A 17,008-nucleotide genomic window follows, 5' to 3' on the forward strand; every position below is an offset into this window, starting at 1 on the left:
CCTGGTCCGCACCTGCCACCCGCGCACTGTGGGAAGGAACACCCAGATGGCCAACCTTCAGAGAACGGCAATGACACCCCACGGTCCCGTTCCGGGGGGCCGGCTGTCCAGGGCAGAGGTGTGGGTCGGTGCGGGTCTGGCCTCTGAGCGCTGCTGGGCCTTGGGGAGGAGGGACCCGAGCCCTTTCCTGGCAGGTGAAAAGGTGAAAGGGCTGCGCTCCTGCGTGAGGACCCCACCCCCACCCCTTCCTGGGCTCAGGACCCTCAGGGCCCATCCCCTCCCGGGGCCTGACCTCCCCACACCTGCGGGCGTTTTTTGGGGAGCCCCTGCCTGCCATCCACCTTCCGGAGGCTCCAGGCCCCGCCATGACCCCAGGGTGCGGAGTTTTCTCCTTCTAGTACTCGGGTGAAGCCCGTGGCCTCCCTTCTGTCACCACTCACTAAACGTCAGTTTGACTCAGTTTCCCTCCACTCGTTCTAAATACCAAAGAAGGGTGACATTAGGGAGGGTTTTGTAACCATTTAACAGTTACCCTGCTTAATAGAGATTTTTTTCATGGTGTCAGCTTATCTATGCAAGGTTAGATTCTGGGTTAAAATTAAAGACTCCTTCCTAAGAAAAATGGGCAGGTGTGTACTGTGTGTTTTGTTATAAATCACCTAAAACCGCATATGTGATTATTGTTGATTTAACGTTGGGGTCCCCCGCTCTAAAATAAGAGGGTGTGTCAGAATGCCCAGTTATGTGGATTTTCACCCACTCTTTGGTCCGTTCCTCATCCGTCTCTGCTGGTCCCCCCAGACTCCTCCTTAGAGACTCGGAGACGGCTGTGGGGGCCCAGGGGGCCTGGCTAGAGCCGGGCAGGGAGTGGAGGAAATGCACGTAGGAGAACCCGGCAGCTGCTGGGCCGAGAATTTCTGTGTCCCAGGACCAGGATCCTGCCGGGCCCTGCCCGTCAGCGGGGGGCAGTGGGAACCCTGTCCTCCTCGGCCGGTGTAGAAGCAAAGCCGTCTTGCCGTGAGAATCCACCCTGTGTTCTTGGAATGGAAGAACTGCGCTCGGCAAGGGCCACGGCCATTTTTAGAATGGAGCAGAACATCGCCGTGGGGCCCCGGGACACGGGGTTCTCACTGCATCCGTGACGTGGAATGTTTCCCGGGTTGCCCCCACCGGGGAACCTGGCTGAGAACGATTATTTTCCACTGAAAATAATTCAGAAGAGCAGGTGGACGACCTCATGGCTCCACGGTTGAGGCGTCCAGTGTCCCCGTGTGTTTGTGCAGGCCACGGCGTAGACGTCAGGGTCAGGCAGACGTGGGCCCATCATTGGGACCTCAACCCCAGACGGTTACAGTCCTAGTAACAGCGATGGCCCACGTGCGTGATGCTGTTGCCAGGCGCCAGGGCTTTCCAGAACACACACGCTGTGTTCGCGCAAAACCCCTGCAGCATTGTGCTGCAGGTGCGGCTGCCGTCCCCACAGCACGGGTGACAGATTCGGGCGCTGAGGTTCGGCCACCCGCGCCTGCTGCAGCCCCTGTGACTGCCGAAGGCCACACCTCAGTGTCCCCGGGCAGACGCTCCGCCCGTGAGGCCGGCGCCTGCTGTGACTGTCCCTGCTAAAGTCGGATGTACACCTCAGACGGCAGCTATTTTTGAGATCGGTTTTCCTTAATAGCAGCTAATATGGATAATTAATTTTCACGCTCTGAGCTCTGTTTCTGGTGGCTGCACACATTATGGTCACTCCGTGGTGAGCTCGCGCTGACCCTCGGTTGCAGGTACGAGGAGACACAGTTGAAGGCGAGACTTGGGCGTGTTTTCTTGAACCTGCTGAAAACGTGGCCACACTATCAGGTAATGGTAGATGTCACTTTTGTCGCCAAAGAGAGAAAAACTAAATTCGCACTCAAACAAAACCAACGGGTTTTTTAACTTCTGCCAATTCAGCATCGCAGTTTAGAGCCCGAGGTTCGTGTTTCATCTGTCTTCCTACCCTGTGGATAGACCTGGTGGTCTGGATGCTTGGAAGTTTCTGGATGCTCTATTTGTCTCCCAGAGAGAGTTTGTGCTTTTGCCAGGAAAGGGCCAGCTGCTGCTTGTATGTCGGCGTTTTGTGCGGATCGCTTTGTTTCTTATACTCGTCACTGTACATTTGACGTTTTTGTACGCTTATGTTGGTGGTTTGAATTCTTGTGGTGGAAAATTACGTGTAGAGATGTATTGTTAATAGATCTCTCTGCTGTACTTGGCACTTCAAGTCACGGCAAACTTACAGTTACAAAGTATTAATATTTTAAGGAATCTCATGTCTTCATGTTACTGTTTAAGAAACGAAGATTCAGGAAGAGGAAGTTACAGGTGTGATGTCACAGAGTAAACTACAGGGTGAAGGCAGCATTAACCACTACTCTATGTTTATAACCTGAGAGATGCTGTCTGATAAATTAGCAAGGCCAGCACAGAAGGCCACCTGGTGTGCGGGACGTTCGTAGAGCCACAGGCAGTGGGGACGCTAAACTGTGGGATGACTGTTGACATCAGTCAGTTCAGGGAGCGATATAGTCGCTGACACTGGTGTTTGCCGCTCAGCTCGGGCAGATGAGGGGCTCTGATCTTTGGATCAGGACACAGCCCAGGGGCTGAGCCCCAGAGGAGGACAGATCGGACTCTCTCAGATAAAGGAAGAAAAACCATAAAGAAAGAAAATCAAAAAAGTGGCATCTTTCGTGAGCAAGCCTGAGAAAACGCCTGTTGTGTAGAAGGGGTGGGGTTGGAGTTCTTACCGGAAAGAGGGATGAGGACACACAGCTGTCCCCTGAGCTCCCTGGGTTTGGCGTTGACATTTCAATGTCTTGTGTGACACAAAAACGTCCAGCCGAAGATGAGATGTAAGTGTCGGACTTGGAGTTTCCCCAGGGACCAAGCGGAAGCGAAATGCACATCCTCTCTGCAGAACACACTCCAAATCCAGGCCTGACGATGGCCAATTTCAGTTCAAAGGAACCCGCGGGATCCTGACCAAAAGAATCAAAGACAAAATGCAGAAACCGACCCACAGAGACTTCAGGCTGCAAAGCCATCGGATGCAGGACATAAAATGCCTGTATTTATTATGTTGCAAGGCACGAAAGAGGTTATAAAAAATACGACCAAGGAATAAAGGGGCTATAAAAATTTATTCAGCAAATGTTCAAACAAACCAAAGAGAACGTCTAGGGATTAAAATACAGGCCATCGGCGGAGTCAGCCTCACTGCACCAGCCAGATTGCACGTTAGACAGGGGTGGGCGTGTGGACCGTGGAACAGACCCGGAGAAATTGCACAGAATGAAGCACCGAGGGCTGGAGAGTGGCCTGGCCCCGCTGACACCCGAGGACCAGCAATCCCAGCGGGTGACGCCAGGGCTGGAGCTGGGGAGAGAGGGGCTGAGGGTCCCGCGTTAGGGACGGAGGACTCAGCACTCGACGCTCAGACCCAGGAGTGGGTCTGAGATTCCAAAGGGACGAGTGAAAAGACACCCGCAGCCTTTCTTTTCTCGTGGTGTACCCGTCTGATGCTGTCACCACGGTGCGGTGGCCTCCAGGAAAGAGCTCGGGTGCCTTCCCCGCTCCTGTCTCCGGGCGAGTGTGTGCAGCGCGATGTTCCGTCTTCCTGCGGGAGGCTCTGCCCCGTGGCGTAGCCTGCGCACTGGCACTGACTATTAGGCAGGCCCAGGGCGTGTTATCTCTGCATTCTGGGACGTCACAGGCTGCCTGGCCCTACCGCTCCTGTCCCCGTCAGTGTCACTGAGGCCCTCGCCCCCCTCCCCCCCGCGGGCGGCCATACTTGCAGCGGTGGCTAGAGTGCCGTGTCGCCAGCCTAGCTCACAGCAACCTCAAACTCCTGGGCTCAAGCAATCCTTCTGCCTCAGCCTCCCTAGTAGCTGGGACTACAGGCATGCACCACCATGCCCGGCTAATTTTTTCTATATATATTTTTATTTGGGCAATTAATTTATTTTTTCTATTTTTAGTAGAGACAGGGTCTCGCTCTTGCTCAGGCTGGTCTCAGACTCCTGACCTTGAGCGATCCTCCCGCCTCAGCCTCCCAGAGTGCTAGGATTACAGGCGTAAGCCACCACGCCGGGCCTTGAAAACCAGTTTCTATGCGCACCTTCCTGCAACGGGTGTTGGGGGCGCAGACTCCTGCCTCGCAGCCTGGCCTCTCTTTGCAACCGAGGTCCCGGGTCCTACTCGAGTCAGTGGCCCCGCTGGGCCTGTGAGCTGTGGCTTCCTGGCCAGCATAGCCCCCCTCCCCCGACACCAAGCCTGGCCCCCCTCTCTGCCACCAAGTTCCCCGTGCAGGACACACAGACAGACACGCACATTCGCAGAGCGCAGAGCTGCTCCAGGGGACTGGCTGTTACTCCTGGAACCAGCAAACAGCACACACGCAAGGGTGCCCGGCCTTTCCTTTGCTCCTGATCAGCCACCAACTGGACTAGAGAGAGCGTTTGGTGGCTCCACACTGACATTCTAATATGAATAATTCACTCGCTTCAGTCCCGTTTTGTCCCTGGGAAATCTATATATATTCTCGCTGATTGCCTGGCTGGCTTTAAGTCGGAACAAATCCCGCTGTGACAATCGCTGAGTGCGTTTTCTGCAAGTGTGAGAGTGAAGGATCAATTCTTGTTTGAAATCTATTCCCCTTATATTTAAAGTGGCCACTGCCCTTTATCTTGGATGCATTTATTTCCAGAAGACTTGTGTGCACGGCAGCGGACCGTTTGGTGAGAGAATGGCAGGAATACAAAGAAGCTGTAAGACACAGGTGCTTGCAGGGTCCGAGTGAGCCCCGGAGCAAGTGACATGTGACCTGTCACAGCCACGGGCACCGGACACGCCAGGGTTGACACAGACTCTGAAGCTCCGACCTTCGGGAAAACGCATCCAAAACAAGTCACGAGATGCAGCCGTCAGCAAAAGAGCCAGAGTTCACCTCTCGTGGGCTGCACCGAGGCTGACTCGTGCAAAATTCTCCAGCACCGTCGAGTGAGCTCATTAAACTGCTTCCTGACGGTGCTCACATTAGGGTTCACTTAACAAGGGAAGTTCTGGCTTGAAGACCGTGACACCCTTAAAGTAGTGAATAGTTCAGCCATGTTCATTATAAAAGTTTCAACACCAAGGTTTATTAAAAATAAAATCACCGTTTACATGTGTATGTGGGTGTGACACACAACCAACACACCTTATAAGGAAATCAAACACAAAAATATGTCCTTCAAATATAACTTTGATAAACTGTAACCCAGCCACAAAAAAAAAAAAAACAAATATAACTTTGAGTAACTTAAAAATTATTGTAGCAGAGACATCTTGCATACTCTGCAAAGCATTTTAATTATATAATTTTTCAGCCAGAAAAGGTTGAAAAGTAAACAGAAGCCCTGTAGTTATCTCCCCTCTGCTGGGATCGCTCCTGTTCCAGACATGGATTTTGCACACACAGGTGGAGCCGGGTCCTGTCTCCTCCTGCCTTTTCCCGGAGGCCGGCAACACCCCGAGGTCCCTGTGAGTCCTTCCACCTCATTTCTAACACTCTTCCTTCATATGTGTTTTTCCACAGACAACACACATATTTTTGTGTATTTTTCAAATTTAGGTATGAGCGTAATAACATTGCACCTTCACTTTGCAAACTTCCTGCTTTTGTGCATGTATTTACCTGTGATCACGGAGTGCTGGTCTACTCCGCGAGATCTCAGGTGCAACCCTCTTATCATTGCAAGTTGTCTCAATTCATATGTTCCTGCACAGTCTTGTTTGGATTTAGCCCTGCTAAAGAAACTTGGTATTTTCAGTGTTGCTGGTATATTTGTTCTTACAAACCTTACTTTCCCATGATGTATATATTCTCTTAAAATTAATTTTTGACCCACATGTGATTCTCTGCGTTAGAACGAAGTGGACGGGTGACAACAGGTCTTTGCAGTCAGTGGCTCATCAGCGTTCGGTGGATAGTAACTGTGGGGCTCGGCTGAGCTGGCGGGGGCGAGGAGTGGGGTGGGGGTAGGGAGCAGGGGGAGGGGTCCGAGCTGCCAGTGGCAGAGCCGACCAGGAAGACAGGAGCTGAGACAGAGTGGGCCGTGCACCCCTCATCTCTGACCGACAGGACAAGCATGCCCGCAGGCGAATGCCAGCCCCACCCAGTTCCCCGGGAGGGTCCCAACATGAGGACTCGGGGTCCCCTAACTGCCCAGGGGCCAGGGAGCAGGGAGAGCCCCGGTGTGCGTCGGAGCGGGGAGGCGTGTCCTCGGTTTCCTGTCCTCCACCCTACGAGGGGCCTCTGCGTCCAGACATGGGGCTGGTGACCACGCACGGGCCAGGCCCCAGGGACCTTGGGGACCCTGTGCCCTCTGGGTGTCAGGCCCGGGGCAGGGAGGGGCCGCTTGCCCCCGGCACTGCCTGTGTGGTCACCTGTCCTGGGACCTGGACACTTTTATACTTAGGACTTTGTCCGGGAGCCAGACCCCAGCTCCTGGAGGAGCTGGAACACTGTAGGAACGTTTTTTATGTATTTAAACCTTAGGAGGTGCAGCAGTGTTTTAGAAACTGCAAGCCCAGCATGTCGATTTTTAAATCCTTCCAGTGTGGGTTTGGTTCGACATCTGGATTGAACAGATGTGCACAAGGTGGTCAAGCAACGGCTGCTTGTGTGAAATCGTGACTTCCGTCCACAGAGGAGCAGCTACTCATTTCAAGTGACGGATCCAGACGCTCTGTCTTAGTCAGGAAATTTCGGCCGAGGGTGTCATTTCTAGAAAGTGGAGAGAGGTGTGGCCACCCCATCCCCCGGGGCACTTCTGCACGTTGCTGACTTGGAGAGAAGACCCCGCTCTGCCCGGCGAGTGGATGGCCCTCAGCTACCTGCCCCACGGCGAAGCCCGTTAACCCACTGTTTCCTGCAATGAAGCACAAGAGTTATTTTTGAAAGTATTTTTCACGGGTGAGTGTGAAATAAAATACAGCAGATATTTTTTTTTTCCTAGAAATCTCTACTTTTTAAAATTGATCTTTCGGGCCCTTCAATTGTGTCATTTAAAAACTACTCACTTCTGAGTCCTCCTTTGCACCTGTATCTGTCCTCTCCTTAGCAGGGAGTTGCTTCCCGGCTGGGACGTGGTGACAGGGCCGGTGCCTGGGGGGGAGGGGTGCGGCTGCCATGCCTGACCGTCGGGGACAGACTGGCCGGAGGGAGAGACCTGGGTCGGCGTCGAGACACACAGACTTTACTGCAGACCTGGCTGAAATCTGTCCTTCTGGAAACCGTAATATTCAAATCCGAACGTGAGTCCACACCTGGAACAAATTTGAATTTAGTGTCACGTCCACAGTTTAAATGCCTGAAGCAGAAACGCGTGGCCCGTGTCCCAGGTATAATTCTTCAGTAATAACTGCAGGGAGCTATTCTGAGTCCCAGAATAAGAAACCCGACCTTAAGTGCCAGAAAGTCACTTTCTTGTTTGATAAAAAGTACAGAATGGGTAAGGATTATCTTCGTCTTATAAAACAGCTCTATCGCAAAATCTTTATAGTCAGGAGATGATGTGGACACAGCAAGCCCTGTTTTATGGAGCCGGCTGCCAAGATGTGAGCTACACGGGAATTAAACGTCAGAGCACAGTTCGGGCTGAGATGATAAAAGACAGGGGAATATTTTCTGAAAGACCTTATCTCGTACATCTGCAGAAGAAAGAGCTGGATTGAAATGGAAAAGGATTCACTGAACAATTATCTTACGTTCCAGGCTCAATTCTGCAGGTTTTGTTATGCATTTCGATTGCGTTCTGCATTTGTTCTTTTGATTGGCAAGCGAGGCCCCTGAGTGCGGAAAGGGAAACAGACGTGTTTATGGGGGGAAACGCTTCTGAACGGGGAGCCGGCGGCCGCAGACAATTCTATAGTCGAGGCTCCTGTCGGTTCAGCGCCCAGCACGGTCTTGGAGGTAGCTGACGCCAAGCGGTGCCGTGCGTGTGGATAAGTGGATGCAGTAAGGGGTGTTTGGACTGAATCAGAAATGCCTCTTGGTGACCGCAGTTTCTGTCTAGACGGCTGTCAGCTAGATAGCTACTCACCGCGGGAAACGCTTCCCAGACCTGCAGCTGAAATGATCAGCCTGTGGGACCATAAAAATCTGGACACAGGAGGAGGAGAGCCTCGGCTGGCTGCAGTGGGAGCAGTTTTATTTTTTTATTTGTTTATTTATTTATTTTTTTTTTAGACAGAGTCTCACTCTGTCATCCAGGCTAGAGTGAGTGCCGTGGCGTCAGCCTAGCTCACAGCAACTTCAATCTCCTGGGCTCAAGTGATCCTCCTGCCTCAGCCTCCCGAGTAGCTGGGACTACAGGCATGTGCCACCATGCCCGGCTCATTTTTTCTATATATATTTTTAGTTGGTCAATTAATTTCTTTCTATTTTTGGTAGAGACGGGGTCTCACTTGGGCTGGTTTCGAACTCCTGACCTCGAGCAATCCGCCCGCCTCGGCCTCCCAGAGTGCTGGGATTACAGGCGTGAGCCACCGCGCCCGGCCGTGGGAGAGGTTTTAACTAAACCTCCAGAGAGGTTTTGTTTCCCAGTTGATTTTCATCACCCACTAATCATACAAATCTTGTTTTTAAAATCAAAGCTCTTAGACGTGCTCAGGTTAAAATCACGTGAGGGCCTTAGTGACGGCTTGACGTCCGTTTGCAAAGCGGATGTCAGTGAGGGTGGGCGGGGCCGGGCGGGGCCCTCTCGCTCAGCCTAGGAGCTCGCTGCGCTTGGTGCCGGAAGGGCCTGGTTTCAGAAGAGCAACTTTCTGTCCAGGAGACTAAACGCTGGTGTCTTCATGAAGCCTGATGGCTCCCAAAAGGGGTCCCCAACCTTTTTGGCTGGCACCAGGGACCGTTTCCATGGGAGACAATTTTTGCATGGGCTGCAGAGCAAGAGGATGGTTTCTGGATGATCCTAGCGCATCACGTGTGTTGTGTACTTTGTATCTATCTATCATGGTTACATCGTAATGTGGTGTCATGAAACCGTGTGTTGTGAACTTTGTATCTATTATGGTTACATCGTAACGTGGTGTCATGAAACCGTGTGTTGTGAACTGTGTATCTATCATGGTTACATCGTAATGTGGTGTCATGAAACCATCGTGCAAGTCACCACAGGTTGGGGACCCTGGTTTACAACGCAGTTTCTCCATCATCTTCCTCGACGTCTCTCACAGTCGTCAGGGGGCCCCAGACACGGCCTCCCCACAGCTCTGGGGGCCGCGGGTCCCGGACCAAGGTGGGGGCTGGGTTGTTCCGGACGAGGGCCCGACGCCTGGCTTGCAGGGGGTGGCCTCCCCAGTGTGTTGTCATGTATCAGGGAGAGAGGGACCGAGACAGAGGGGCGGGGAGAGAGAGCGCTGGTGTCTTCTGCTTTCAAGGACACCTGCCGTGTGGCGTCAGGACTCCACCTTCCTGACCTCACGGAGACTCTGTCACCTCCTGAGGCCCCGTGTCGGAGTGCAGTCACCTCGGGGGTTTAGGCTTCAACATGGATATTAGAGGCACACACAGCTCAGTGCACGCTAACTTCCCACCTAGTATGCATGTTATATTATGTGCTCATTTTCCAGATGCACAGACTCAATTTTACAGAAATTTAAATGAGTGGCCCAAGTTTGGGCAAAAAGGCATGTTTTACCAGATTGCATAGAGCAGATATTTAGATAAGTATTATTCTGGCTAAGCCGTAACAATGGATAATAGGTTCTCCGAGTTCTCTTAAACAAATATTAAAGATGGTAATGATGTAAACTTTTTTCTTGCTCATCCTATTAAGAATATCCATCCAGATTTCTGGAGCACATTAATTCACTTTGCCACAGGTGATCTGTTTCTTGATATTTCCTTTGAAATGTCAAGGATATTTCGGGATATTTCAGGATATCTTCCTGAGATCTATACGGGAATGAAATGACAGCTTTAAAATGTCATTATTTGGCAAAGTCTGCTGAGGCAGAAACCAACTTATACCTTCCCGAAGCATGTTTTCTCTGATACGCACCTGCCCTCTTGAGGTTCAGATGCCTAAATTAGTGGCTGAAATTTAAAATCGAACTCTACCAAGCATTTTCAGAGTTCCACGTAGCGAGCCCCCAGTGGATATGACGGTGGTTACTTGTGGATAATTCGATTTCCTCATCGGTTGCTCTGGAAAGTTCTCTTCCGAGCGTGAGGTGTGTTCTGTGCGGCAGGAAGGACCGTGGGCAGGCGGGTTCCTGCCCCGGGTCCCCTGTGCCCGGGACGCTGCAGGGACTCGGGTTTACTGGGTGAACTGCCCCCACCCCCGCCTTCTTGCCAGTTCACACTGGTGAGTCGCCTGCTCACCTGGAACCGGAGTTTTTTGGGTGGCTGGGGAGCAAGGTGGGCATTTCCCGGGCAGGGGTCTCTCCCTCTCTCTCCTCACAGGGGACACCCTTGGACATGTCCTGTCCCCACAAGGGATTTATTTCACCCGGCTTTGTCGGGTGTGATGGACAGATAAGCGCTATGCACACTTGAGGTGAACAAGGCACCTGCTGAGGTCCATGGCCTTGGGCGACAATGACCACAATCCAGGGTTCACACCATGTCACGTATGTACTCTCGTGTGTGTGTGCGGTGTGCACAGGTAACCTCACACCCTGCGGCAAACCCCAAGTGCACAGACAGCCCTGGGGGTGCAGGGGTGCCCGGTGAGGGGAGGGAGCCCCTGAACTCACCAAGGAGTTCTTGGCTTCAGGCTGGAGGGAAGTGGAGTGGCAGCAAATGGGCGGGAAGCTCACGGGGAGGAAGGGACAGCAGCTGCTACCCAGACGCCACGGGGGTCCTCTCCCCCGCAGGAGGGGTCCGCTGATGGGCAATGGGGCGTTTCGACTGTCCACAGCCCCTGGTGGGAGCAGCCGTAGGGAACGTAGGGAGCACTGTGGTGAGGTCGGGCCGTGCAGGTCAGTCACACACCTGTCACAGGTGAGTGCAGTGTGTCAGGCATCCACTCAGTGTCAGTAATGTACCAGCCTCAGTTCCTGGCCATCGAGACGCTGCAGCCTCCCTGCCCAGGGTGGTGGGGTGTGTGGCTGCCCTGGGGCCTCTTGACCTCCCCTTTGTGCCTCCCGCCACCTGACGGTTAATGGTAGTTGTCCTGCACGTAACAGCAGGGACCTGCCCGTCCTACCTGACCCCACGCACCTTCCACCTGTGCTGCGGCCTCAGAGCCTGGATCCCCGTCTGTGAGTCTGACTGGCTTGGATCCATCCCACAGGGGCGTGAGACCATGCGGCATGCCCAGCTTCTGCACCCGGCTCACTCCACGCGGCACGACGTCCCCAGGTCCCCTGTGTCACCGGACGGCGGGGTCCCCTTTGCTCCAGAGGTTGCTCGGTTTTCCATTGTACACGGAACCACGTCTCTTACCCACTCTCCTGTGGACGACGCTTGGGTTGAGTCCACATCTTGCCATTGTCAACAGTGCTGCGATGACACACGTTAAAATCCCGTGGGCTGCCACCGTCCTTTGGCCCCATGTGGATGGGAAGTGGCCGGGCATTTCCTGGCATTCCCTGGCATTTCCTGAATCCCGGGACTGTGGTTGTAACGGGGTCCCAGGCACAGGCTCCATGGGAGCCCGTGTGACTCTGCCACCCGTCTGCCCCTCGGACCCAGGAGCACAGCCTGGGACAAGGAGAATGTCAAGCTCATTGCTCTGAAGCTAAAGTCCCTGGAATACAGCCCTTTTTATGCGTGCAATTGTAAAAATATTTTACCAGTTAAATATGACATAGCTGTAAAAAAGCTCTAAATAGTAAAATGTCCCATCATAATGTTATTGGATGCGGTCCTGTATAATACTTTAAACCAACTATATATGCTCTGATTTCTAGTTTCTTTGCATTTATGTCCATTCCTAAGAGAAGACCACCAAGGGGTTTTACAGGGTGTGGAGCAGAGCAGGCACCAAGGCAGGTTTCCCAGCGGCTCCCGCTGCCGCACCTGCGTTGCTGGCGGGAGTGAGCCCCATGTGAGGGACGGGAGCCTTGATGCCCCCGCGGCCCGGCCCCTCAGCGTGTGGCACCTTTGGTCCCCTCTTCTGTCCTTGCTTTGCAAACGGGGCTCCGCTCGGAGCCGCTGCGGTCTGAAACGCTCACCTGCTCCCTTGCAACCCAGGCCCGTCTCTTTTCTTTCCCCGCCGTGTCTCTCTGGGGCCAGCGCCCCTCTGCTCCCCGTGCGTCCCTCCCTGGCCCCTCCCACATCTCAGCGTGGGTGCCCGCCACCTCACCTGCGTGCGGTTGGCGGCAGCCACCTCAGTCAGGCGGGGCCTCAGCGCGGCAGACACGCACCATCTAATGCACGAGGCGTGTGGAGATTGTGACCACTTCAGCAGCCAGTTAGCGCGCGTCACGGGTGTAGCTTGTGTCGCCACCTGCATTTACACATCCCAGGGTGCTACTGCCGGAGCCCACGACGGAATCAGTGATCCGTGACCTGAGACCAGTTACTTGAAGATCGCCCCAGGCGGGATCGGCCCCGGCAGGGACGTGGAGAAGAGGGCGCCGGGTCTGTGGTTGGCGGGAAGGGACGAGCGTGTGCCGTGGTTCATCCATGTCCGTGGACGCCGTGGCACGGCCTGCCCGGTGGGGGCTCCGCCTCCCGGGCAGGTAGAGGTGGCAGCTGTGGGGACTCTGCCTGGAACAGGACTTTGTCTCTGTCCCCCCTGCGTGCATTGCCCTGCCCGCTCCTGCGGTACCTGCGCAGTCTCGCTTTGGGAGCACAATTCAACAATCACCTAGGTTTAAATCGTTTCGCATTCATTTTCTGACAATGCATTTTAACCTGAACTCGGTTTGTTTTCTGACACTTTTTAAAGCGCAGAACTGCCACGCTTCGCAGACGGCCTGTGGGCGGCCTGGGCCTGAGCGTAAAGGTAGGAGAATGCTTCTCTCTGCTCCTGCTTTTCGCGGACGGAGTTTTCCAGCACACGTGGAGATAACCGTCCCTCTCCCCCCCCCCGCGCTGTCTTCCAGGGAGGTGCCGAGCACGGCGTGCCCGTCGTCATATCCCGGATCCTCGAAGGCCACGCAGGTAAAGTAGCCGCGGCGACCCAGTGCCGTTACAACCATCGGCATGCTCCAGGTTGGTCACAGCGATAACAATTCGCGGACGTCTTTGCTCATGATGGAAGCTGCCCTTGCACCTTCCTGGCCGAATCCCGTTTCCGGGCTGCTCCTCCCTGGCCCGACGCCGCCTTGTCCCCTCTGCTGAGCCCTCGAGCCCGCGGGAGACATTCCCACTCACCGCGTGGTAATCGGGTCGTCGGCCAAAGCCGCTGACGGCTCAGGGCTGGCGCACTGTGTTTCCCGGGGTGTGTCAGGGAACTGGGGAGGATTGAACACAGGTGGGGGCATCAGGGGTGTCACTGAAGCCCCCCATGCAAAAGCCCCGGAGAGAGGGGGTGGGGCTGGAGCAGATTCCACGCCCTCCCCCTCCCCAGAGCAGGTGCAGCCTGGGCTGAGAGGCCACCCCCCCCAGGGCTCGGTCCCCGGCATTGCCTCCTTGGTCTCCAGGGGCAGGTTGGCTGTGGGAATGATGCCTCAGTTGACAGGGAGGTTGCTGTTCATACAGGTAAAATCGGAGCGTGAGGGTGGGGCTTCCGGCCGTGTATCCCAGTACTGGGCAGACTGTTTTCCATCACTCGGATTTGGTTAAATGGCATCTTCCTGCCTCACCACTGATGGATTCTGGAGTCCTGTGGCCGGTCCCCTGCCCCGCCCTGCCCCGCCCTGCTCTGGCGGCCCCTCCCCAGACAGCTCTGGGTTCGTGGAGCTGGGGACCCTTCCCCCACATCATCTAAGTGAGGACAGATGCCAGGATGTCTGCCTGATGTGCACGGGGGGGGAGGGGGGATCACCTGTGTCCCTGAGGCCTGAATTGAAGAGTGGGGGCTGGAGAAGAGGGCGTGGCCTAGTGTCCTTGTGTAGACTAGTGGCCTCGTGTACCCCAGGCTGAGAGCAAGGGCAGGTGCCACAGAAGCCGCCCCAGGCTTGGTGCTGAGCCACGTGTCTCTCTCCACCGTCTGCCGGAAATACGCAGGTTTGGGGTCCGAGTGGGGAATGAGCTCACACGTTCCCTCAAAGCTTCCTTGCTCATTTCCCCTGATTTTGCCCAAGCCATCAGCCCAGTGTGCACACAGCGTGCACTGCGGACACAGGCGGCACCCGGGTCCTGGTCGCAGAGCTCCCCCCCTCCCACTCCGTGGGCCTGGAGGCGCTGAGGTCAAAGGGCAGTCAGGGATGCTGCCAGCGGAAAAGGACCCGAACTCTGTGCAATAACTTGAAGTGGTTTATTCTGAGCCGAGTATGTGCAGCCACGACCCGGAGCTCCACCCAGGAAGCTGTGAGCAAAGGAACTGTCCGTGGGTGGGTCGCAGTTGGGTTTTATAATTTCAGGGAGGCGGGGGTTACAGGAAAAGTCATAAGTCAATACGTGGAAGGTGGACACTGGTGTGGCCTGAAAAGGGAGGGCGTCTCGTATCAGGGGGAGTACAGGTGATAGGTGGGTTTAAAGATGCGTTGATTTATGTTTATAATTGGTTTTAAAAAATGAAGATTTGTCTAAAGGCTTGGAATGTTTTAGGTTAAGACAGGCATTCTGTTCATCAGAGACAAGCCACACTGGACATTTACTGCCGGTGTGGTTCAAGCTCTGTCCTGCGTGGCCTCGGCCCGGTGACGAGTCACAAGGGACAGCTCCAGGAAGGGAGGGGGCATCTGACCTCCCTCCTCATGGCAGCAACTCAGCTTCAGGGCATTTCTGGGGTCCCCTTGGCCAAGAGGGGTCCCATGCAGTCAGCCGGGGGCTGAGATTTTGTTTTAGTTCACAATGTGCATCCCTAGAACCACTCAGACCCTGGACGGATGTTATAGGAGGTGACGTTTTGTGGCAAAGTTTCTCTATACGGAAAGTGAATTTCCCTGACAACTGCGAATGAGTTCGGAGGGAAGGCAGGTTTTCGATCTACCATGAAATTTGCATTTGCATAAAGATTCCTTCTCACCGGAGGACGTTTGGGAGTCAACTCAATGATACATTTTTCAGCTTTTTGAGTCAGGCTACAAAATCTGCCTTTAGCTGGCAGCCGACAGGATCGTATTTTATCGGGAACTGAGCAGGTGAGCACAGCTGTGGTCCTCAGCCGAGAGGCAGGAGGGACGCTTCCTAAGGAAACCATCAGTGTTCGCAGGTCAACAGAAAACTCAAGAGTTCAGGACCTGCTCAGTATTGTTTTTCTTGGCAACATCAAATAATTTCAGTTTTATAAGAAAAGTTTTAGTTTATAAGAATAGTTTTAGTTATAGCCAAGGCTAGCAGGAAAAGTGAACGAGCTATGCAGGTCTCTGAAAAAAATGGTAATTCTTCCTGAGATTTTAGAGCATTTCAAAACAAACATCATGATTAAACTGGACTGAAGTATTTCCTGGCATAGATCCAGCGTTATAATTGTGGATCTGACAAGCCTTGCAGAAGCTGAGTGCTGCAGCGCATTCAAAGTGCAATTCCACCAGGGAGAAACAAATCGATTCCTTGTTGCTCGGGGCGTGTTAATTACTTCTGCAACACTGTAAACTGTGTGGTCGACTGACTAATAATTATTGAGAGAACGCTTGCCCGAATGCATTTCTGTCTCTGTAATTTTTGTGAACATTCTCCGCTCTTTTGGTGCATTTTTAAAAGATTTTGTGGATGCAAATGAGTGCAGTAAAGAAAGACCAGAGAGTAAGATTGGCCAACAGATAAAATTCAGGAAAGGGTTTTTACGATCAATTCAGAAAGAAACTCTTTTTTACCTGCAGAGGGATAAACAGGCCAAGGCGGCCACACGTACCGTGTCTGAACGTGGAAATGGGGTGGTTTGGGGAACAGGAGCCAAGTGTGTCTGGTGTCCGTGAGCTGGTGGGCCCATCTGGGGGCCGGGGTGATGGAAGTGGGGCCAGTGAAGCCAAACTCACCTGTCTGGAGAAGGAAACTGTGTCGGCACATTGGTCTTCTGAAGCTGCAGTTCTCCTCCCCAGAGGCCGGGAGGCCCGGGAGCCAGGCCTGCCTGGGAGTCTCACCGTGAAGCCCTGGTCTGACCCCACACCTGCTCCACGCTCCCCACGACACCTGCTGCCCGGCCCTGGCGACCAGCTCGCCCACTGGTACCCCATGGGCACTACTCAGCCATAAAAATATAGAATTAGTACCTTTTGCAACAATCTTGATGGAACTGGAGACCCGTCTACTAAGTGAAATATCTAAAGAATGGAGAAAGAAACACCACGTGTACTCACTATGAAGTTGGAACCGATCCATCAGCACTTGTGTGCACAGATGGGAGCAAAACTCAACGGCGGGCGTGCAGACGGGAGGGGAGGCGGAGGGGGGAGAGGTGAAATCACACCTGAGACACACGGTGTACGCTGTCTGGGGGATGGGCACACTTTTAACGTTGATGAGAGCAGTGGAAAAGCAATCCATGTAAGCAAAACCTTTTAAACTTAGGTTTTTGTCTCAGAATCTGTTTTTCCCACTACGGTGAGTCATCTCACCATGTATTTGTGGAATCATTCACAGCCACCACTTAGTTCAATCCAGTTCAATAGTGTTGTAGCAGCAAGTAATTTAATAACTACCGTGTTTCCCTGAAAATAAGACCTACCCATACAATAAGCCTTGGCAGGATTTCTAAGTATTTGTGCAATAGAAGCCCTACCCCGAAAATAAGCCCTAGTGACGGGCGTGGCTACGCAGCGCATCTGCACAACCCGTGCATGTCGTCGCGGAGCGGGAAAGAAGCCGAGCAGCCCTTCTCATCTGCCCCATCGTGATAGCTACTGTCCCAGAGGTGACCGGAAAGGTGCCGGCAGCCCCACCACCAAGGCCGGTTCCCCCTGTCAGGTCCCAGCCATCCTG

At 53.7% G+C, this 17,008-nt stretch overlaps 1 protein-coding gene across 1 annotated transcript in view; it reads left to right on the forward strand.

Annotated features, from left to right (window-relative positions):
* SNTG2 (syntrophin gamma 2) overlaps positions 1 to 17,008 on the forward strand; it is a 175,628-nt gene that overhangs the window by 59,262 nt on the left and 99,358 nt on the right. Inside the window, exons 3-4 of the mRNA XM_076000461.1 lie at positions 12,927 to 12,983; positions 13,084 to 13,141. Coding sequence (XP_075856576.1) covers positions 12,927 to 12,983; positions 13,084 to 13,141 — 115 coding nt within the window. The remainder of the gene's footprint in view (positions 1 to 12,926; positions 12,984 to 13,083; positions 13,142 to 17,008) is intronic.

This window comes from Microcebus murinus, chromosome 3 (genome assembly GCF_040939455.1).
Source record: "Microcebus murinus isolate Inina chromosome 3, M.murinus_Inina_mat1.0, whole genome shotgun sequence".
Lineage (NCBI taxonomy): Eukaryota > Metazoa > Chordata > Mammalia > Primates > Cheirogaleidae > Microcebus > Microcebus murinus.